We start from the raw sequence: 23,838 nt of genomic DNA, 5'->3' as shown, positions 1-23,838 counted from the left end.
GGTCCGTTGTTGGAGACAAGGACATCAGGACACCCATGCGTCGCAAAGAGTCCTCGCAGCACCCGGATGACTGCCTCCGTAGTGGTAGAGGGCATTAGGGCCACCTCTAGCCATTTGGAATAGGTGTCCACCACTACCATAAAGGTCCGTCCGTGAAAGGGGTCGGCCAGATCGATGTGCACCCTCGACCAGGGTGTCTTGGGCATCTCCCAGGTGTGTCCCTTAGCTGCCAGTGGTGCAGGCCTTGATTCTTGGCACGCTTGACAGGCGGAAACCCAGGCAGTGATGGCATCGTCCATGTTAGGCCACCAGATGTAACGCCTTCATTTTGACCAATCCCAGGTGGCCAACATGCAGCGCCTCAAGGACACGTTGATGGAGTCTTTGGGGAATCACGACGCGGTCTCCCCACAGCAGACAGCCGTGATGAGCCAAGAGTTCATGTTGTCTGGTTGTGAAGGGCTGGAACTCCGATGCAAAAGGCCCTTGTGGCCACCCCCTCCACACCCAGTTGAGCACACGGCTGATGGTGCAATCCTGGGCAGATGCGGAGGCCACAGTGGCAGCCAATACAGGCGCTGCTGGAAGATCCTCAATCAGGAGGAGCGATGAAGCAGGAGCCGGGTCTTCCACAAACGCTGGAAGAGGGCAACGGCTGAGGGCGTCGGCACAGCCCATCGATTTCCCCGGGCGATGGACGAGCCGGTAGTGGTAGGCAACCAGAAAACAGTCTATCGCAGCATGCGTGGTGAGAGGACCGGTGGAGTTGGTCGATCACCGGCGAGGAGGCCCAGGAGCGGGTTGTGGTCGGTGATGAGGTAAAAAGTCCTGCCGTAGAGGTATTAATGGAACCTCTTCACTCCAGCCACAAGTGCCAGTGCCTCCTTGTCGAACTGGCTGTAATTCCGTTCAGTCAGAGATAGCGTCCTGGAAAAGTAGGCGAGACGTGCTTCTCTTCCATCTGGAAAATGGTGACTAAGGACAGCGGCGATGCCAAAAGGTGAGGCGTCGTAGGCAAGGACCAGCGGCCTGGCTTCGCTGTACTGTACCAGCACACTGTCCAATGAAAGGAGAGCCTTGGCCGCGTTGAAGGCGGCCATCTCCCGATGACCCCAGGACTGAGGAGTCGGTGAAGAGGCTCAGCCACCGTGGCTTTGTGGGGCAGGAACATGTTGTAAAAGTTCAGCAGTCCCAGGAATGCCTGCAACTCGACTTGTTCTTTGGGATGGGGGCCTGCTGGATAGCGCGAATCTTGGATGTGGTCGGGTGAAGGCCGGAGGCGTCGATAAGATAGGCCAGGAACTCCACCTATGGAGTGGTGATCTGACACTTCTCCCTCTTTACCTTGAGCCTGGCCTCCTGGAACCTGGTCAGCACGGTGCGGAGGCGCTCGAACAGCTGCTGGTGTGAGTCTGCGGATACCAAGACATCGTCAAAATATGGTACCATGCCCGGAAGCCCTTGCAGGAGATGCTCCATAAGGCTTTGGAAAATGCCAGGAGCCACACTCACCCTGAACTGCAAAAGGTGGCAACGGAATGCCCCTGGTGCGTGACGATCGTCTGGGCTTCAGCAGTGGCATCATCGACGGGCAGTTGTTGATAGGCTTGGGCAAGGTCCAGCTTAGCAAAGAGCTTACCCTCACCCAGGGAATGCAGCAGGTGTTGGACAACAGGAACCGGGTAAGCGTGCTGCTGAAGGGCCTTGTTGATCGTGCACTTGTAGTCGGTGCAGATTCTCACCGACCCGTCCGGCTTGACAGGCGTGACGATGGGGGTTTCCCACTTGGCATGGTCAACGGGCTCCAAAACTCCTTGGGCGATCAGCTTGTCCAGTTGTTCATCCACCTTAGCCTTGAGAACAAAGGGAACCCAGCGTGGCTTTAGCTTGATGGGGGCGACTTGTGGATCAAGGCTAAAGGAGATGGGCGTACCTGTATATTGCCCCAAAGTGCCGTCAGAAACCTCAGCAAAGTCTTTGACCAGACCCTCAGTCTCTGCATTAGAGATGCAGTTGATGCCAGTGACTTCCAGGCTGAGGGCATCAAACCAGTCTAGCCCTGGGAGGCTTGGCCAGTCGGAGCAGGCACGAAAAATCCTAGAAGGCGATCCGGAACCGGCCGACGCCTACCACGGGGATGTCGTTTCCCTGGTAGTCTCTCAGGTGTATGCGGTGAGAGTCGAGTTGCCTTTTGGACACTCTGGGTACCAGTCTTTTGATGGTGCTCCAAGACACGATGGACAGGGCAGACCCGGTGTCGATCTCCATGTCACATGGAGCTCCTTCAATGAGAACCGTGACATTCAGCTTGCGTCGCGTAGGCGAGTCGGTTTGGCCAATCGTGGTTCCAGATGGGCAGTGGCAGTTGGTGAGAGCGAAACAGTTTTCCTTGGCGGACTGAAGACTTGGACTTGTGAGTCGGTGAAGGGGGGGTGCCGGTTGGAGCCGCTCGGCAGACCTTAGCAATGTGGCCCCTTCTGGAACACGTCCGACAGATGGCGTCTTTGAATCAACACTTGGCACAGAAATGGTACCTTCTGCAGCCGGCACATTCCGATTGGCCCTTGGACTTCTGTTGGAACTTCCTGCGCTCCCGCTTTGTCTGGTGCATGTCATCGTCTTCACTGGAGGATGCCTCATCACTGCTGGCCTCTTTGTGATGGAACTGTGATTGGAACTGGCTTCCCAGCAAGACGCGGGCTGCTTGCCTTGCGGATCTCCTGGGCGAAGCGTTCAGCAGCTTCCAAGGCTACGGCCTCCTCAATGGCTTTCTGCAGCGTTAGGTCCAGCTTGGCAAGGAGACACCGTTGCAGCCAGATGTCCCGGACCCCGCAGACAATTCGATCCATCAGGGCATCGTCTAAGTCTCGGAACTCGCAGTGCATTGCAGCCTGTCGGAGGGTGGCAGTGTAGTTGTTAATTGACTCCCCCTCTGCCTGGTTCCGGTGGTAGAACGCATGGCAGGCAGCAATCTTGGACGGCTTTGGCGCGTAGTGGTTGCAGAGCTTCTCTTGAATCGTGTCCCACGGTGCTGCCTGGACTGCTTCAGGTGCAAGCCATGCTCGGGCCGTCTCAAACACCTTGTGCCCACAGAGGCTGAGGAATAGGCCTCACTTCCGCTCCTGTGATACTTCTGTCAGCTCATTGGCTTGGAGGTAGCAGTCTAACTGAGCGAGGTAGGAGTCCCATGATTCAGAGGCTGGCGCAAACGGCGGTAGAGGCACAAGTGAAGCCATGATTCCTATGCCAGCGTGGAGGGCGATGGATGGAACACAGTGCTCTAGTCAGAACAGTCAGCTCTGAATTGGTTCTGTTCAGTGATTTCGCTCAGTGATTCAGCTCAGTTCAGAGGGTGTCCGCATCTGGCTGTGCTCTGATGTCCATCGATCCCATCCTCGTCGTCAGTGTTAAGTTGTGGGTGAACATATCAGACAACACAGCGATTCTTCAAACAGCTCTTGTTTATTCAGAGGCCAGAAAAGAACTGAACTGAAGGGTTCAGTCAGCCTGCTTATATAGAGCTCCAGTACACATAATTGTAACAACTTTCTAAAACTATCCAATCACTGAGCGTCACTTTCGATCCCTTATTTGCATAGCTATCTACAGTATCCCCCTGCTGGCCCAGGGTGAGAACTTCAGTAGGTTAGAGTGTCAGGCTAGGAGCTGGGAGACCAAGTTTGAAATCCCTGCCTGGCTGTGAAGCTCCCTGGGTGGCCTTGGGCCAGTCCCTGCCTTCCAGCCTAACCTACCTCACAGGGTTGTTGTGGGGATTAAATGGGGAGGAGAGAATGGCAACTATGAAACGAGGTGAGAGATAAATCCAGTAACTAAAAAAATGTGGCCTAATGGGGTCCTGTGGTCAGATGGAGCTTGATTATCGCCTGTTGAGCCTGGAGTTTTTGTCAAAAGTCTACCAAGCCACACACCAGGTTCTTACGATTACCATATTTATTGCTCTATAAGACTCACTTTTTCCCTCCTAAAAAGTAAGGGGAAATGTGTGTGCATCTTATGGAGCGAATGCAGGCTGCGCAGCTATCCCAGAAGCCAGAACAGCAAGAGGGATTGCTGCTTTCACTGTGCAGCGATCTCTCTTGCTGTTCTGGCTTTTGAGATTCAGAATATTTTTTTTCTTGTTTTCCTCCTACAAAAACTAGGTGCATCTTGTGGTCTGGTGCGTCTTATAGAGCGAAAAATACGGTAGTTTGCTTGGCCAAAGTCCATTCTGACTTTTCAGGATAAATTTTAGAACGTTCCTGTTCACCCAGGTGCCGGGTGACTTAACGATACTTGAAATTAGCAGCTGTGAGGGTAGGTGCTTGCTTCTAAATGTGTTTAGATGTTATGGGTATTTTTAGATTTTTCTTAATTGTTTCAAAATAGTTAAAATGCCTTTTTTCTTTTTGGGGAACAAGAAATATTGTTTTAACTTTTTGTTGTTTGCCATCCTGGGCCCTTTTGGGAGGAATCATGGGGTAGAAGTCTAATAAATGAACAAACTACCTGGACAATTTAAAGGTGAGGTTGTTCCTTAACACCTTGGGACCCATTTACCTGCAAGATCATCTTCCCCTCACACGCACCCACTCAGTCCCTTCAGTCTGTGGAACTGGTGCTGTCGCAGGGCAGCCCAGTGCTTGCCCTCCATTTGCAAGAAGTCAGCCTCTGGAGCTTCCTGCCCATTGACATCAGGCAGGTGACTTCACTCTACTATTTTCTGTGCCTGTTAAAAGCTTTTTTGCTTTCACAAGCCCACACAGATATGTGATATATGATTGAGGCGGCAACTCCCATCTCTTGCGGGGGGTGCAATTAGTGCCAGCACCGTCCGTTAAGAGTTTGGGTGTAATCTTCGATACCTCCCTCTCCATGGAGGCGCAGATTGCAGCTACAACAAAGGCGGCATTTTTCCATCTCCGCCAAGCTAAGCAGTTGGCTCCTTACCTCTCTCGCCCTGACCTAGCCACTGTGATCCATGCGATGGTCACCTCCAGACTGGATTATTGTAACTCGCTCTACGTGGGGCTGCCCTTGAGACTGACCCAGAAACTCCAGAGGGTGCAGAATGCCGCAGCGAGACTCCTTACGGGGTCTTTGCTGCGAGATCACATTCACCCGGTGCTATACCAGCTGCACTGGCTCCCGGTGGGGTACAGGATCAGGTTTAAGGTGCTGGTTTTAACCTTTAAAGCCCTATACGGCCTAGGACCCTCGTACCTACGGGACCACCTCTCCTGGTATTCCCCACAGAGGAACTTACGGTCTTCAAATAAAAACATCTTGAAGGTCCCAGGACACAGAGAAGTTAGGCTGGCCTCAACTAGAGCCAGGGCTTTTTCAGATGTGGCTCCAATCTGGTGGAACGCTCTGTCACAAGAGACCAGGGCCCTGCGGGACTTGACATCTTTCCGCAGGGCCTGCAAGACAGAGCTTTTCCACCAGGCCTTTGGTCAGGGCACAGCCTGACTCCCTACTTTGGCAATCTTTACAAAACTTTAGTTTATGGTTGCCATCAATTTTGATTTTAATTAATTTTTATAATGTTTTTATAATGTTGCACTATTTTAGTGTTGTTAGCCGCCCTAAGCCCGGCTTCGGCTGGGGAGGGCAGGATATAAATAAAATTATTATTATTATTATTATTATTATTATTATTATTATTTATTATTTATTTGGTTTTCAGCTAATATTTGATTTTAATAATTTTTAAATGTTTTAAACTGTTGTTTTTACTGTTTTACATTATTCTTATATTACTTTTGTAAATTGATTTGAGGGTTTGTTATAGTTAAGTGGTATATAAATCTTGGGAAGTATATAAATCTTGAAAAGAAGCAAGGAACCAATTTCCTGGCAAGATAGCTGAAAATGGGATGGAGAATGATGGCTTTATATTTTTTTGAATTTATAACCTGCACTTTCATAAGGCAGAGTACAACATGTAAGGATCAAATCAACACAACATCACAAAATACAATCAATAAAGCATTGGTGGTAGTATGACCAAAACAGAGGCTGACCTTGTGGGGAAGAGGCAGAGGTCAGTGGTAGAGCACCTGCTTGGAATGCAGAAGGTCTCAGGTTCAATCCCTGACATCTCCAGGAAGAGTTGGGAGAGACTCCCTGCCTGAAGCCCTGGAGAGCTTCTGCCAGTCATTGTAGACAATAAAAATGTAGTGTAAGCACTGATAACTGGGAAACACTGGCCTGCAAGCACTCCAGTTGGAGAACAGCCTTGACCAAAGGTGTCAGGGGCTTTGAAGACGCTCGAACTCAGGACAAAAGGGAGAAATGTGTTAAGAGGAAGGCGTTCTTGGCAAACCCTCACCGTGATACTGCCTGAAACCAATGTCCCCACTGTGGAAGGACGTGTGGATCCAGAATTGGCCTCCACAGTCACTTACGGACTCACGGTTAAAACCGTTTTCATGGAAGACAATCTTACTTGGCTACGAGGGGTCGCCAAAGAAGAATACTGAGCTGGAGGGACCATTAGTCTGGTTCAGTATAAGGAGACTTCCTTTGCTCCTTGCCTTGAAGCAGTTTGGTGCAGCCTTTGACAACCTGGCAACCACTCATCCCACCCTGTGAGCACAGTCAGTGGCCAGGGGGGTGGGAGTTGCAGTGTAAAACATCTGAAAGGGTACTAGGATGGCAAAGCCTGCATTCAGCAGTGAGTCTGGCACCTTGTTTCAGCCTCTCCTTACTTTGGCTTAAGTGCACCCTCCTCCTCACTTTGAGCATGGGAGGGGTTGCAACTGCCGCTATTTTGGGTCTCTGAAAGGTGCTTCCTGTTCTAGGAACTCACTCTTTCAAACAGCTGTTATCAAAGAGGGGGTTAGAGTGGGGAGAGCCTTTTCCTGTTTCTATTTACCATACCGCTCAAGCTGCCTGGTGGGACTTTTGCTTATTACCGGGATATCAGTAATATCTCTTCCCTCTTCCCCCACTCCCAATGTTGTGTTTCTCTCTCAGCTCCATCAATTCACTGCAGCTCTTTACTTTTTGCTCTCCACCCCCCCCCCCAAGAAAACTCCTCTGTGTTAGGCAAAGCTCATAACATAGCTACGTATCCTGGGAGTTATTGCGTGCTCCCTAAATCACACTGGAGGGCAACTGTTGTACAAAAGACAGTAAATTGATTTTCAACAACAAAAAAACACTGCTTGTCTCACGTCGCCTTTTCAGGCACAAATTGCAGCTAGTGCTAAACACACACACAAACATACCAGTCATATTTTTTTCTGCACAAAGTTAATTTCAAGTAGCTGGAGCTGACGGTTATTACATATGAAACAGGATTTTGCTTTGAATATTGTACGAGATTTTGTAAAACTCCTGTCAAAGCCAATCTTTGGAAGGGTGTTGGGGGGGCAGGACATGGGAGACTAGGGTTTGAATCCCCACTCAACTGTGAAGCTCAATGGGCAAACTTGGGGGCCAGTCATTGCCTCTCTCAGGCTAACCCCCCTCACAGGGTTATTGTGGTGATTAAATGAGGAGAGGGAGAAAACCATGTAGGCCACCTTGAGCACCTTGGGGGAGGGGGGGAAACATGAACAAGAAGAATTCCATATTGTTTGTTGGTTCCATTTCTATCCCACCTGTTTCTTCAAGGAGCTCAAGGTGGTGTGCATAATATTGTCTTCTCCCATCTTTCCTCACAACAGCCCTGTGAGGTAGGTTAGACTGAAATACATTGACTGTGCTCAAGGTCACACCCAGTGAAGATTTGAACCCTGGTTTCCCAGGTCCTAGTCTGATTCTCTAACCACAAACCACACTGTGGCACTCAGGAAGCAAAACCACCCACTTCCCTTGATCTGTGTACTCTGATGGAGAGGTGGAGCTCCCCCCTCAGTTGATTTCAGTGCAGGGTTGTGCTGTATAGGAAGCTGCCCTAGACTGGGCCAGAACATCAGTCCATTTACTTAAGTATTTTCCAGATTTTCAGACAGAGCTGTCTCCCAGCCCCATCTGCAGATGCTGACAGGAATTGAACCTGGGACCTTCTGCATTGCACTTTGGAGACCATGCCATCTGCTGCTGCTCCAAGCTAGAATGGAGTGGTGGCAATAGTGTTTGAGTAGGACCTGGGAGACCCAGGTTCCAGGTCCTCCTCACCCATGAAGCTCACTGGGTGACCTTGGACCAACCACAGTCTCCCAGCCTAAGCTGCCTCATAGGGGTTGTTGTGGGAATAAAATATGGAGGGGGGCGAGAGCTCTGTGCATTCCCTGAAGAAAGGTAGGATATTTTTGTAAACAAGAATAAAAGGCACACCTTTTTGTTTTCTGGAGCGGGGATTTTTAGGAGTTTGGAGAGGTCTGGGTTTGCCTGGCACCCGTGCCTTAGCGATTGGTTCCATCAGCCTCGGAGGGGAGATGGTGTCATCCAGAAAAGCAGATGGAAAGAAGTGTCTGAGCAGCCAGAGGTCCAGAAGCACACGTCCTTGCCAGATGCTGGAAATAGCCAGTAGCGGATGCCACATTGCGTGCGCACATTCACTCCCCTGATGATGTGACTTTTGAATAGGGAGCTAATTCTGGTGACTGGCGTTCCCACTCTTGCCCTGCTCTCTCTCCTCCCAACCCCACTTGAAATCCAGATTTATTATTCCACAAACATCCAGGCTGGGAAACAAAGGGAGCCTCTAAGGCAACATGCTTTGATGCACAAGGTTTCAATGCTTGTGTGTTGCCCAAGGCACACACAGATGGCCTCCATGCCACATTTAGCATGCCATGGTTGGAAAAGAAAAATCAGGCACAGGGAAGGTCAGATCAAAACTTCCCCAAGTACCAAGATCTTCTTGCCACCGGAATATGCAATTGTCTGGGGAACTTGAAAGGGAAAGGACTGTCACTCAGCATCAGAGCATCAGCTTTGTTTGCAGAAACTCCAGGTGCAATTCCAGGTATAGCTGGCAATGGTTCTCCCCGCCCCCAGTGTCTGAAACCCTGAAGGGGCCCTTTTAAAGCCATCTTGCATGGTGCCCATCACTGCTTCCTGTGGAGCGAGGTCCATTGCTCCACTGTGCGGAGATGTGCTTTCCTTCCATATGCCTCACTGAATCTCCCAGCGTTCAGCTTCATGGTACATCCACTTTCTCTATCAGCCTTCTCTGTCTGCTTCTCTATGCTATGCACACTTTTATAAACTTACATCACGACATCTTGCTCTCCTTTAAGCTAAAAAGTCCCAAGTGCTACAACTTCCCTGCACTGCACGGGGGGGGGGGGGTCTCCCCATCCTCTTTATCAGTTTGGCTGCCCTTTTCTGAACCTTTTCCAAACCTGAAATATCCTGTGCACAATAGCTCACTTTGCTTCTGTGAAATTGCCATGCGGGGCTGCACAGAGGAATAGCCCCCCAGCAGTGGTAGGCCCCATTGTGTTTATGCAGATGTCAGATACAGGCTAGTCACTTGTGAGATCAGGCTTCTCCCCCCACTCTTTAAATGTGTGACCTTGCCCATAGGAGGGTGCAAATGTATTGGGCTCCTTCATAAAACAGAACACACTTTTTGAAACTGTTGCATGAGTGCTTTGCTCCACCTCTTTTTTTATCGTGGCATTCTCCCCCCCCCCTTCCCCCCTCTCCAGTTGATGTTGCACAATGCCTGGCACCTCATGCATTAACATACATAAATGAGCATTTTTACAAGTGTCAGTCTTTTAATGCTGCTGGAGGCGGAGGGGGAATTTTAAAAGGGAGGGGGGAGAGGAATGTAAACAGAATGAAATTCTGAAGCAAGATCATTGATATGACAGGACTAAAGCGCAGGGGCTCTCTCTCTGAAAAGCCCCTCCTTTCATCCCTCTAATAAGTCCATTACTTGTCCTAGTGAATATTTGAAGGCCCTTTTCATGGGGAGCTGAGGAGCTGAGCATGCTTTGCACTTCAGGGCTTTGTCTCCAGGCTCGGGAGAAACCAAAGTTATTTCTGCTTTAAAATAACAGGAGCAAAGGAACAGCTAAGCTCCTTTCATTCTGAGTCCCTTACATTATTTTACTGGACAAAGTTTGTGTTGGCTACAAAACAGGCCCATTCACAGGACCTAAGAGAAGGAATTTAGGTAAGAATGAAGCCCAGATTGTGCCATATATAAAGGCTCCTTTTGCGAAGGCCATTAAGAAATTGCAAATCATGAGCCTGGCTGAATGGTGACATTAAAATTAGCCTTGCTAATTTTCAGTAATTCAAGCCCATTGGGCTGAGCTTCCAAGTCTTCCCCAGGAGATGTTCCCATAATTGCAGTCTCAATATCTGCTTCAGTTAAGGTGAGTCTGCTTTTAAAAAGGGAGAGAGAGTTAAGTTGGGGAGAGGGATGCATCCTGACTCAAGTTTTTAAAGTCAGCTGTATAACCAAGCAGGTAATCTCTTGATTCAGGGATAATATAGGCTGTGAGACAGCCATGGGTCATACTTTTTGCTACTTCAAAAATACATGGCTGTGGGTCTCTCCTGCACGTTCCAAAGATCTCAGAAGTCCACTCTGCGCTAACTTGCAGCAGGGCTTTTAGTGTGGCTACCCCGTTCCCTCTTGAGACACAGCTTCTCTGGAAACAACTGAAGATGCTTTTGTTCCAACAGGCCTTTCCCATCTGGATGAATGGGTCTTTGCTACAAGGATCCACTTGTTGGACTTTTAGTCTTGCCTTAAACATATCTGTTGGTTTTGTGGTTTTAATTGTGTTTATTATCTTATGTGAAAATTGCCTTCAGACTGGTTTAGAAGGTGATAGTAGTAGTAGTAGTAGTAACAACCATCTATTATTCTATAATAATGACTAATTAAACATGTTTATGCTTACACACTCGCACAGGTGCAAATGTGTACATGTTTCATGAAATAGTTGCTCAAACCACTTAGCAGTGGTATAATTTTCTGAGCCACATTAGGCCATGATCCAGCGTAGCCCCTGCTCAAGGACTCTTGAGGAGCCTGGTGTTTCTGAAGCCGCCATAAATCCCTTTGCGCTGAGGGCTTGGAAAGGAACATGAGTGAGCAGCATCTGCCCTTGACATTGGGAGGCAGCAATGAAGCCTCGGAATTGCCTGCATTGGGAGTACATGCTGGGAGACTAGATTTCATCTATTGCTTGGTCAGTGGAGAGCCACCTTGGTTGCAGCCGTTGCTTTTCTAGAATTGCCAGGCTGACTAAGCAGTCTGAGATTAAAGACATGCCCCTCCCAGTTCATTTGCTTATTTAATTTTTACAATTTATGCACTACTTGATTGTCTCCAAGTAGCTCAGTACAAAAGACAAACATACAGTTTCAGAATGATTTTAACTATCAACTCCTGTTCCAAGGTAACACTGGGAATTGTATCTCTGGAAGGGGAATAGGGGGTCTCCTAACAATTCTCAGCACCCTTAACAAACTCCATCTCCCATAATTCTTTAGGGGAACCCACATATGTTTAAAGTGGCATCATAGTGCTTTAAATATATGGTATGAATGCAGCCTCCATTTCTATCATGGGCTGCCTGACTATCCTACAGCGCAGTTGAGAGAAACCAACATACATACTCAGATTGAAAGTTTTGTCCAAACAGGCATTTGGGTTACCAGCTTCTTAATACTTGTATGTTGGTGTGGTGCTACTGGGACTCATGTTAGGCCTGCCTGCAACCCATTAGAGGGTCCAAGATGACCCACTGAAGACCAATACTGTAGACCACCCCTAGCACCCATCATCTCAGGCCATTGGCCTTGCTGGCCACAGGGGCTGATGGACGCTTGTGTCCAACACCTGAAAGGTGCCAGACTGGTGTGTACAATGCTGAGCTAGATGAACAAACATTCAGATTTAGCATATAGCAACTTTTAGTTGTTGTGATTGCACACATCTGTGCACACACACTAAGCCTTTGCACTGCAGCAACCTACCCTAGGATACAGAACACCCTCTCTCTGGGCTTAGTTGTTAACATAAAAAGACCAGGATCAGGCCAATGGCCCATCTAGTCCAGCATCCTATCCTCCCAGTTTCCTCACTGATGCCTGTGGGAAACCCAGAAGAAGCTCCTGGGCACAGGAGTCGTTTCCCCTACTGTGCCTTCCAGCAGCTGATATTCAGAAGCATCGCTGTCTCCAGCTATGGAGACAGAGCACAGCCATGGATAGCTTTCTCCTCCATTAAATAGCCCATGCTTGGTCCCAGCCATCCCATTTATGGCTGCTTCAGTCTGTGGTCCAAACATTTCCAAAACGGATGGGTCTACAGAGCCTCTGCAGGCTCTCTTGCAATATGTTGAATAATGAACTGAAGATGTATGATCAGGCCTCCACTGCAAGAAAGGCTGCTGCTACAAATTAATCTGAGAAGTGGCAATGTGGAGAAAGAAACCCTCTCTGTCTGTCTGCTTCTCTCTCTCTCCCACCCACAGCATTCTGTGTTGTGGCTGTTTCTTCCAGAGTGTGCTGAGTGGCAAAGGAAGAAGTCAGCAAAGCGCAGAGCACAGCCAGTTCCCAAAGAAGGGACTCAAAGCATCTGTTGTGAAAAGTGAGGGTTGCTTTCCAAAGATCTCCCCCACCCTCTCTTATGCCACAGTGTTCCAGCACCATGGTGAGGCTGAAACTGGGGTTCTTCCATGAGGCCTGATGTAATTGGAGAAGAACATCTTGTCCTCAGGAGAGCAGGAGAACAGCTGAACGGTGTTTCAGTCTCAGGAGCCTGACACAGTCAGAATGGTTTGACATAAATAGCTCAGTTTCACAAAACCTTTGACAAACTGCAGGCTTTCATTTTAAAATAATAAGAATAAGAAGCAAATAAATGAAGAAGTCACCTGCTTCTGGGTGCTCTTGCAACTGATATTTTATTTTTAAGAACGAGTTTGCCTATGAATTGACTGTTGAGCTGGTGGAGCTGGCCAGATGTGGAGGGATGAACTTCTTGGCCTGCACCTCAAACAGAGGACGCTACAGTATGCTGAGTCAGAACTGAGTTGGTCTTCCTAGCTCAGGAGCAGTGAATTTCCGTGGTCTTGAGCAGAGAGAGGTTTTAAAAAAACCATCTGTTCCCTGGTCCTTTTAATTGGAGACGTCAGCGATTTAACTTGGGACTGTTCAAGTATGAAGCAGGGAGTTGTGGCCCCTGCCTAAATGGTGATCTACTTAAGCCAAGCGTGGGGGGCCCAGGGATCTCTGGGTGTTATTGGACCCCCAACTCTCACCAGCCTCAGGCAGCATGACCAGGGACAGGGCTGATGGGAGCTGGAGTCCAGAAACGCCCAGAGAGCCGCAGGCCCCCGCCCCTGAACTAAGAAGCAGCATTCTTCTTCTTCTTCTTTTAGATTTTATTAAATCTTTTTCATAATACAATAAAAGAAACTGAAACAGAGAGTGGGAGAAAATGTTCTCTCTAGAATAATAGAATCATTTATTATGTATTGAATTTATGTACCACCATATACCTGGAGGTCTCAGGGCAGTTCACAGAGCAAGAATCATAGAATCTTAGCATTCAAAGGGACCCCAGGGGTCCTCTAGTCCAACCCCTGCAATGCAGGAATCTCAGCTAAAGCATCCATGACAGATGGCCACCCAACCTCTGCTTAAAAACCTCCAAGGAAGGAGAGCTCACAACCTCCCTAGGAAGACTGTTCCACTGAATGATACCAAACTGAACTGCTTTCAGTTTGGCAATATTTCCTCAGTCTTCTGACCTAAATAGATTAATTCATTTTCCTTTTTAAACAAAAAGTCCAAAAGAGGTTCTCTAATTAGTGTTACTATCAACTTTGTCTCCAAAAACTTCAGCGATTCCTCCGTATTAAACAATAATTAGCCTTTCCATCTTTGTCCACACAAAGAGTCTCTCTGCTGTGATCATACATTAAAATAATATTCCATAGTTCTTTACTCATTAAGTATTCATTAGTTCGTACCTAGTTCTGTTTCTTCTGCTCCCATTACTTGCTGTATTTGCCATGGTTTGTCATCTTGATTTTGAAAAAATTACTGTTTCTCTTTATGCATCTTCCATTCTTTTCCCAATAAAAGCATCAGATATTTGATAGTCTTTCTCCTCTAGATTCACTCCAAGCATTCATGACTGCATGCAAGATATGGAAGGATACCTCTGCTTAGAAGAGGCATTCCTTCCTGAGTGAGGGAGATGCCGCCTCTTAGCTCAGGGATTAAGAAGCACATGGAGCCCCCTGGACGCTGCTGGACTCCAGCTCCCTCCAGCCCCAGAGAGCAGTGGGGAGGAATGTGGGACAGTTGGATTCCAGCAACATCTTGACAGCCACATCCTCCCCGCTATAATGGTGAATTGGCTCACCTTGATTCTAGTTGGCAGCAGCTGCTGCTGCAGTTAGAAGCACCGTGGAAATTATTGTGTATTTATTAAACCTATTAGTTGTTTTAATTAGAAAACTGATGTAACTCAAAGCAACTTAGCAACAAGGGCTGGAAACAAGCTGAGGTCTTTTGAGTCTCTCCCCTGTTGCAATGCACCTTGTATGAAAAAAACAGCCACTGCCTGAATTCTGGGTTTGTTTTTCCTCCCCTTGCTGAAGGTCTGAAGGTTCTCGGAAGGACCTGTCCTCTGGCATAAGGGGTGCCAGCACTAATTGTGTGCTCTGTTAGAGCGTGCTGAATTTTTCAGCTTTCAAATTACAAAAATGAGAGGTGGTAAAAAGTTGCAACATGAGTTGGGAATTCAAAACATATTTTGGTTAAATTAATATAATTTAGTTCTGACTGGTAAATAAAATCTGTGCAAAATTACGTAGAAATCATTAAAAATAATTGTCAAGTACTTGCAGTTATATTATATATTACTACCAATAGCAGTAGTATTTAGCATTCCCTGACGTTTTCAAAAGGAAGGTTAAAATTCTTCAGTTTCCAAAAGCAGACTGTTTTTCTTCATCAGACTTCGACTTACCAAGCTAAATGTTTCCCAGTCACAAAAATAGCAGTTTTGAATTCCTCACACCCAGAAATATACTTTTCAGACCACTCACTGAAGAAATTAAGTTTCGCTCCCTAAAATGATGTGTCCTTGTAGCTCCGTGGCCGAGCAGCTACTTGGCATACAGAAGGTCTCAGGCTCAGCCCCCAGTGGCATTTCTGGGGGGGGGGGGGCTGGGAATGTTTCCCTCGCCTGATACCCAGAGAGCCACTGCCAGTCAGTGCAGACAGTTCTGATCTATACGAAATAGTGGTTTGACTCAGCATAACGCAGCTTTGCACGTTCTTCTTTAATTCAGTTCTTCCTCTGAAACCACCAGGGCTAGATTATTACTGTAACTTTAGGGGATAGGCCACAGCTGAGTGGTATATAGCACATCATTTGTGTGCAGAAGATCCCAGGATCAGTCCCCAGCAGCAGCAGGTAGGGCTGAGTGTGTTAGAGACAAAGACATAGAATCATAAATGTTGGAAGAGACCAAATGGTCATCTAGTCCAGTGTTCTTCAACCTTTTTTGGGCAAAGGCACACTTGTTTCATGAAAAAAATCACGAGGCACACTACCATTAGAAAATGTAAAAAAAATTAACTCTGTGCCTATATTGACTATATATAAAGTAATTCTCTTGAATAGGAATCAAATAAACACAAAGAAAGTATTTTATAATTACTTTATTATGAAATAGTAAGTAAACAGAAATATGAAAAATTATAAAATACTTTATTCAGTGCGCAACCTGGGCCTGTTTGGCTGAACACAAAGCTGATATTCTGGCTGGAATCGAAGAAAGACACACACGTAGCTCTTCGTCAACAGCTCTCAGTCTCTCTCTGTATTTAGTTTTTATAGCAATCATGCTTGAAAAGCTCATCTCACACAGATACGTAGTGGAAAATGGGAGCAATGTCAAAATAGCTTTGTTTGCCAGAAGGGGGAACTCCTTGGCAGTATCCAACCAAAAACTGTCCAAAGGTAGATCAGCAAATCTTAGCTTGAAACCACGATTTTGTCTCAGTTCAGTTAGTTCCTCCTGCTCCTGTAAAGTCATGTCCTTTCCACCAACTGATGCTGAGCTAGAAGGGTCCCTAACCCAGTCAAGGCATTCAGTGGAGTCTGAAGAGAAATAAAATGACAACTTCTCCGGTCCTCCTGGTGACTCGAGTCGCGACGTCTTCTTCTCTCCGCTGCTGCGCACACTGTGCTCGGGCAGGAAGGCAGTCAGAAGATGATGTCCTTCTGTGATAGGTCCAGGCTGGAGTCTGGACCAATCACAGCCTGGACATCAGAAAAGTGGAGGGTGTCCCCCTGAGGAGCGCCAATCGGCGCCCCTGCTGGCCGAGGGTGGGGTCAAAAACCCCACCCACCCCATACCCAGGACACAGTCGGGTGCCCGCCTAGTGGGCGAAAATTTGATTTTTATTTTATTTTTAATCTTTCGAATTTTTCAATTTTTCCCACGGCACACCAGGCAACATCTTGCGGCACACTAGTGTGCCACGGAACAGTGGTTGAAAAACACTGATCTAGTCCAACCCCCTGAAATGCAGGAATCATACCTAAATCTCATGCTTGAATTGATGCACATTCAACCTTTACAAAAACCTTGGCCATGGCAAGAACTTGTTTGTACAGCCTTGCAATACTTTTACAGGGGATTTCATTTCCCTGTGCACTGCGTTCCAGATACAGCTGAGCCCAGTTGGGAAATGACTTTGTCCCTTGGTGCTTGCCTGGTCCAGATTAGAACAAAGGCACTTAAAGTAAGAACATGCTGAGGGCCATACTTCTCCCCTCCACAAGATCCAAGCTGGCCAAAGAGGATGCCAGGCAGGAGGAGAAGGCCCTGCCTCTGGTGAACAGGGGCAGCCTTGTCTTGCAAGATGTGCTGAGGCATTTGAGCAGGATGACACAGATGTCAGGGCAAGGATGAAAGGAAAGGGCACATGCACACACAGGTAGGAAAAGACCTGGGTGTTTAGAGGAATAAGTACTCAGAGGTTGTGGCAGGTAAGCACACAGGGGTCCCAACAGGCACGTGTAACAGTGAGTCGTACATAGAAAGAGAACCTCTCATTCCATGACAACACAACTGCATGTTACTTTGTGCAACCTCTCTCATGTCTGAATTGATGGAGAGCCCCTGTCTGTCAGTGCAGACAATATGGAGCTAGATGGGTCCAATGACCAGACTTTGTATAAGGCAGAAGGGCAGCAGCTCTTGTGATTACCAGCAACTGGCATTCAGAGGCATGTTGTCTCCACCATCCTGTCCATGTTTTGTCCATGACACTGAATGGTCGCTTGTGTATTGGAATCCATGACAGCTCCAGAAATGATTGAGCAAATGCAAGGGAGAAGTCTGCATGCCTACCTGAATTGCCACTGTTCTAGCTGTCTTTGCTCCTGTGCCTTTAATGCCCAAGGGCAGACCCCATGGTGCTGATGAGCACACTCTCTCTGTCTCTGTCTCTCTCTGGGTGAGAAGCAGCTTCTTTTCATTTTCTCATAATCCACTGCATTTAAAAGTGAACACCCCTTTTAAATTGGAGTGGGGAGAGGTAGAAACCACAAATTCTCTGGGTGCCACGACACTTGCCCACGATGCGACTCGACATGCAGGATAATTGCAAACTGGCACCCAGCAGCTTTGTTTCCACCCTGCTATTTGGCTCAGAGGGTGGCTGCCTCGGCTGTAGGTGGACACGCTGCGGTACAAGGCAGTGAATGATTTAGGCAAGTGAAACCAACTTCCTCCAGTAACAAAGGCCAACTTGTTCGCAAAGCATGGAGACCCTGCCATGCAGCAGGATTCTAAGAAGATGGAGAAAGGAACTGGGTTCTGCCAGGGCCAGATTATGCCCTTTAGAAGCCCTAAGAACTGAACAGATTGTGGTGGGTTCTACATGCAATTCAAAATAAGAGCCCTGAACTGGAAAATAAAATTTTACTTTTGAAAAGGCACAGAATTTACATGTATGCTGAAATGTAAATGCATGGTTAAACTACGGAACTCCCTCTCACAGGAGGCAGTGATTGCCACGAACCTAAATGACTTTTTAAAAGGATTAGACAGATTCACGGAGGAAAGAACTATCAACAGCTGTGAGCCATAATGGCTCTGCTCTGCCTCCATTGTCAGTGGCATGATTGTTTCTGAATATCAGTTGTTGGAAACTGCAGGAGAAGTGCGTGGTTTGGGGCTTAATTCTTCCTTGTGGTTTTCCCATGGCTGGCCCCTGAGAGAACAGGAGGCTGAACTCAAGTTGGACCCCTGGCCTGATCCAGCAGCTGGCTCTTCCTATGCTGTAATGGCAAGATCTGACTTCCTCGCATTATTTTGATCGGCGTTAGTAGGCGAGCGCCTGGCTTAGGCAGGGATAAGTGATAAAAAGAGAAGAGGGAAACGGGGAGTATAAGGAAGTCCGGCTAAGTTTTTATTTTCCCTGTGGTGACTAATTCTTTTGAAGCATCAAATGCCAAGTTCTGTTTTGCTGGTGGCCTAAACATGTGCTCAGCCTGCCTGTTGGGCTCTCCCGAACTGGATGCTCTCCAGCAGCCAGGCATGAAGGGGGTGTGGTTACTGGGCAGAGTCCATGGAAATGAGAGGACATAAGAGTTCCATCTCATGCCTGCATCATCATCATCATCATCATCATCATCATTAATTAAATTTATATACCACCCTTCACAGGGCGGTTTACAAAACACAAAATGCAAATAATAACAACAACAACAATAATAGAAACACATTTAAAAGGACATAGGTTGTTTAACAGCTTCCCCTAGAAGATGGTCTTCAGGAAGTGAAAGTATTCACCAGGGCTCCTTCTGGTTGGAAGCATCTGCCCTTCAGGCCCTGATTATTGACTGTGAAGCAACCTGTGCAAAGACCTTTGCGTTTTCCTCTGAGCCTTCCTGGGAGTGCAGTAGGTTTGCTTTGTTCTGCATTTGCTGCTTTATCTGTTTCCTTTTTTCTGTTGCTTTGCACTTGTGGGAGGCATAGCTCAGTGGCAGAAGATCCGCTCAAGAGGGTGGGGTCTCACGGGATGGATGGGCAAAGACGCTTCTCTGCCACAAACCTGGGGAGCTGCTGCTGCTGCTGGACAGAGCAGATCACAAATGGGCAGGATGGGCAAATTTGTTGCTTAGTCGTTTAGTCGTGTCCGACTCTTCGTGACCAGAGCACGCCAGGCACTCCTGTCTTCTACTGCCTCCCGCAGTAATATGTGACAGCTTCCTGTGTCCTTTTTATGATATTGATTTGTTGATGAATTGGCTCTTTTTTCAATCAGTAGTTTTGTAATTTTGCACCTTTTTACTTTCGTTGTGTTACTGTTGCAAGTGGATTTTATTTTATTTTAAAAGGAACTTGGCAGCAAGATGGGCTACAATTGTTGGGAATAAATGGGGGAGGAGAGGAGTTGGTGCACAGGGGCCACTATAGAGATCTCCCTTTCATCCCTCCCCCACCAATGCAGGAGTGTTGAAACTTATAGCATCATATTCATTGTGCTCTCAGATTGAGACGCAGTGGAGCTTGGTGAAGGATGTGCTTCTGGGGAGCTGGAGAGGGAGAGGAAAGGGGCTGGAACAACAACAGAGGGAGGTAGGGCTTGCACATCTGAGACACCAGGGATAAGTCGCACCTACAATACTCTGTGTGCTGCTCAATGAGGCACCATAGGGTTGTACCCAATGCTAGGTCTTAGGTTCATTTATTTTAATGGGTCTACTCTTGAGTAGGACTTGGTTGGATACAGCCCGTAAGAGTTGGATGGGTTGTCAGAGGTCATCTAGTGCAGCCCCCTTCTGCACGTGTGTTGGTGAAACCAACAATCCATTGTGGGGATTTGCAGTTGGCTCCAAAGTCTGCCAAAGTGTTCCATCTTCTGTTGCCTTTGCACTCATACTCTGCGCTCACGTTCACTGCCTTGTGTCTGTGTGTGTGCAAGAGAGAGAAAGTTTGTTAACTGGAATGAGTACAGTAAAATGTTAAATTTCTTGACTTCGCTGGGGATTCCCTGCCTCCTCCTTTATATACCAGTGACAGTGACAAAATCACCCTGGGGGGGGCCCCTGCTGCTGATCCAGGTGCGTCAGATTCCACAGATCCTCCCTAACTATTGGTTTGGTTTTTTTTTATAAATGGGCTCAATGTGGTGGCCCATCTTGTTTTTATTTAGCTTTCAAAATGGGTTGTTACGTTCTTTTTCCCAAAGGAGAGGCAGCAAAGGAATACTGAAAATTAAATATTTAGCTTGTCGGAAGTGAAAAGGGACTTAATGTTCTGTATTCAGCTTCACAAATACCCTTCTGAGGCAGGGAGTAGGTTCTGAGGCATATTCCCGTTTTCCAGTCTGAGGACACTCAGTATCACCATTATTGGTTAAACCAAGCAAGGCTCAAAATCTGTTGTCTTTTCAGCAACATGCAGGTCACCCTTGATTTTCTTGCGTCTTTGATAGCACCACCCTTCTTGCTCATCTGCGGGCCAATATCCCCACCTTTCTCAGCCCCCTGATTCAATTCATTATTGATGCGTGTTAGGTGTCAAAGAACAAATAATTATTTCCCCTTGCTGCTCACGGCACAGTCTTCATGGCGGCAATGCAATTACGGGAGAGGATAAGACGTTGCTCAGCTTCATGCTCTGTCCAGCCTGGAGGCCATCCACCAGACTGTGCTTGGCATCTCCTCCAGAGGCCCGGAGGCATGGCAACATAAAGGCATTCTCTGGCGTTGGCACCTAGCGGTCTCTCCTGTGGCCGCCTGGCTGGGTGCCAACCTCACGTTGCCTTTGATGTTCTCCTTTTGTTTGCAAGGCATGAGTCAAAAAGGCTGGCCTTTTATGGGACTGAAAATGGGGTGAGGATGGTGAGGATGGTGAACAGAGGGGAGAGCAGAAGGTAGCCGGCACAGATATATAAAACCCACTAGGTTTATTTTTACATTTGTGTGTTTGTGTGTGTGCTCTCTGCTGCAATGCACAGGCTGGCTATGGCAGCTCAAAAGCAAATCTCCTTCCCTTCCTGGCTTTTGGCATGACTTTGGCTGCCCTTGCAGAGCTTTCCAGAAATGTTGGCGTCCAGCAAAAGGCGGCTGGTTGGTGATGACTCGGTACCTGGAAAGCTTGTGCCAAGGGAGATGAGAGGCATAATTCAAATTGTGTTTCCCCAGTGGAATGTCCCCCACCCCTTAACCCTTCCCCCATTTTTTATTTTTTATTTTTGTTGACGTGGAAAGCACATATTTGAAGGCTTACAGCTGCTGGTCGCTGTCATTCCTGTTGCATGTTGAAGCAAGTCCAGAAGATCTTTGCGTTTGATGTGCTACCAGTTTGAAAAATCAAACATCCAAGCCCAGCCAGCCGCTCACCACTAGAAGGGAGCTGTTACACACACACACACACACACACACACACACACACACACACTGCACTCAGAGAGAGTGGGTGTGTGCTGGTGCTTTCAAGAGAAGAGCTGGTGGCGGGAGGAGGTGCTTCTTCTCCTGCTCCAAAATGCCAGCGGAGCTAACGAATATCCTTGCAAAAGGTCTGTCTAACTAGAAGCACAACGTACAGGGCTGGAGCGTAAGAGGAGGGAGGCTGGGGGAACTGAATTAGCACAGGTTGTCAAAATTGCCACCTGGGTGTAGCCTGCCTGGTTCAGCTCTGGAGCTGATTTTGGGAGGCTGCCTGGAAGAGCTTGTGTGGCGGGGGTGGGGGGGGGAGAATCTTGGCAGGACCAAGAGATTTAATTGAGAACTGGCTCCATGGCAGGAATGTTTGCATCATACAGAAGCCATTAGCGTGATTGGGCTCCCTTGTCCTCTGAATGTGCCATGTGGTGTGTGGTCTGTGCTCCCCAACGGAATCCCGCTTTGTGGTTGCTTTTGCTGGAGTGAATAGAGAAGAATTCTGAACACTACGTAAGGTGTCTGGATTCTTCTCTCTCTCCACCCGCCGCCCTTAACCCACTTCTCCCACACCTCGGGCTGCTCCTTTAAAGGAAAGGAATGTTGTGGGGAAAACCTGAAATGCAGTTCTTCTGCCAAATGAATCTAGTAGGGCAAAGTGTGCATAAAAATACATATGATAAGTGAAAAATGGCATAGGAAAGTCAGCATTACATTAGGGATTGTTGGTTTGCAAAACAAAATGTGTGCATTTGGCAAAATTGTGCAGTGAAATGTGTGTATTAGGAGAGATTTTCACTACAATCCTGATGAATTTTCATGAAGACTTGAAAAGATGTGCAAATGTGGAGAACTGAAGATTGTAAAAATGGGAAATGGACACCCCTCCAAGAAGGTAGAGCAAGATTATCCCAGAACTGGAGCACCAAGAGAGCCTTGTTCTCTAAGCAATACAGAAAGCTTAAAAGCTCCCCACCTTATTAGCATTTAACTTGTGGATTTTCAACTAGCCAGGCTTCAGCAGCATATGGTTGAAATCATTTGGGTTAGATGCACACAAGATGTGGGTATATTATACTGATAGACCTGGAGTACTCAAACCCTCTCTTAAAGTCATTTGAGCCACTAGCAGTAGGTTCCAGTCCATATTCAATATTCTTTCCTTTCTTTATTCTAGAGCTGGCGTATGATCTGGACACAGACAACATCCCTTCAAACAAGCAGCTCTGGGATCAGAAAAGCAAAGAGGTGTCAGTGATTCACAACCTTGGAACAGGCGTTGTGATGCCGGGTCTGGATCTTTTGGGCTCTCTCCTAACGGTCCTACTTCTTCTGCTTGCCAAATAGTTGTGGAACTATCTCCTCACTGAATTTGCGACATTTCGTTTTGTGAAGTTTGCTCACAAACTCTCTTTCTCCTCCCAAGGCATGTGGAAAGAGCAGCTTCAAATAAGTTTCATTTTTAAAAAATTCAAATAAGACTCGAAGGAGGGACTCGTTGTAGATGTAGTGAACAAAAGAAAGTTCTTGTGTTTTGGAGAAGTCTTGCCTAATTATAAGAGGGTAAATATACTCAACATTTGCATCCCTTAAGAGATTTATGAAGATGGAAGTTTTTCATAGCTTTTTAGAACAACAGCCTTGTTTCATCTTGAGCTAATTGGCATGGTCACTTAGAAATGGTATTAAGCATCATCCACTGGTTTTTTAATATATACATATTCAGTAATTGGACTGATTTTAGTGGACACTCACCTGAGAAACCTACAATATCCCAAAGCAGCAATGACATGTTTTTACTCTGAGGGCTGGACCCCTGGACTGAATTTTCAACATCTGTAGCAAGATTGGCAGGAGGCATCCAGACTGAGCTTTCGTTGATTTGAAACTCTGGATTGTGGTTAATTATGAGCTACATATACAAATGTTGGAGAAATGTTTATGTGTGTTACATGGCTGCCTAGACAGCTCCCTGAATTGCAAACAAACAGACCACTTCCTGGAAAAGATGGGTGCTGGGAGTTGGGAAGAAAATGGGCAGAACTAATTCAAAGCCTGCCCTTGTGGAGCTGGCCTGATTGGTGATGGGAAGACAGGCCATTCTGGAGAGGCCCCACGCTGTAGGAAGAGGCACCAAGCCCTTTGCAGAGAATGCAGAACAGCAAGCATGTCATTTTTAATAAATTTCTAAAAAACAAAGTACCGACAACCAAATGTGTTTTGTTTATCTGTTGGTCTTGTGCATTTTGAGTCTTTGGAGGTCAGCCTAGTTGGGCAGCTTTGGGTTTATAATTTGCTGTTGAGGCAGCCAGGCAGTATTTTTAGGAGAAATAGATTCCAGCGCCAGATGAGGCAAGTTGATCTATGGTGGTGGGTGTGTATGTGTGTGTTTCTGCATTCATTGCAGCTGCAAGACTACACACACATTTTAATGTCTGCCTTTAAAGCTGCCATCCCATACACAGTTTTATGTGGGGAAAGGCCCA

At 47.2% G+C, this 23,838-nt stretch overlaps 2 protein-coding genes across 6 annotated transcripts in view; one reads left to right on the top strand and one right to left on the bottom strand.

The window, feature by feature from the left end:
- Window positions 1–3,631, bottom strand: part of LOC310669115 (uncharacterized protein) — a 32,995-nt gene extending 29,364 nt beyond the window's left edge. The window contains exon 1 of the mRNA XM_083422711.1: window positions 3,547–3,631. The gene's annotated coding sequence lies outside the window, so the exon portion shown is untranslated. The remainder of the gene's footprint in view (window positions 1–3,546) is intronic.
- GPC3 (glypican 3) overlaps window positions 1–23,551 on the top strand; it is a 252,285-nt gene extending 228,734 nt beyond the window's left edge. For all 5 annotated transcript variants that reach the window (XM_083422627.1, XM_083422625.1, XM_083422624.1 and 2 more), the window contains one exon: window positions 22,530–23,551. In XM_083422627.1, coding sequence (XP_083278753.1) covers window positions 22,530–22,699 — 170 coding nt within the window. In that variant the 3' untranslated portion in view covers window positions 22,700–23,551. The remainder of the gene's footprint in view (window positions 1–22,529) is intronic.
- The last annotated feature ends 287 nt before the right edge of the window (window positions 23,552–23,838 follow it).

This window comes from Podarcis tiliguerta, assembly GCF_965153285.1.
Source record: "Podarcis tiliguerta genome assembly, chromosome: Z".
NCBI lineage: Eukaryota > Metazoa > Chordata > Lepidosauria > Squamata > Lacertidae > Podarcis > Podarcis tiliguerta.
The sequence above is the reverse complement of the archived record's forward strand: the minus strand, read 5'-3'. Positions and strand labels throughout refer to the sequence as shown.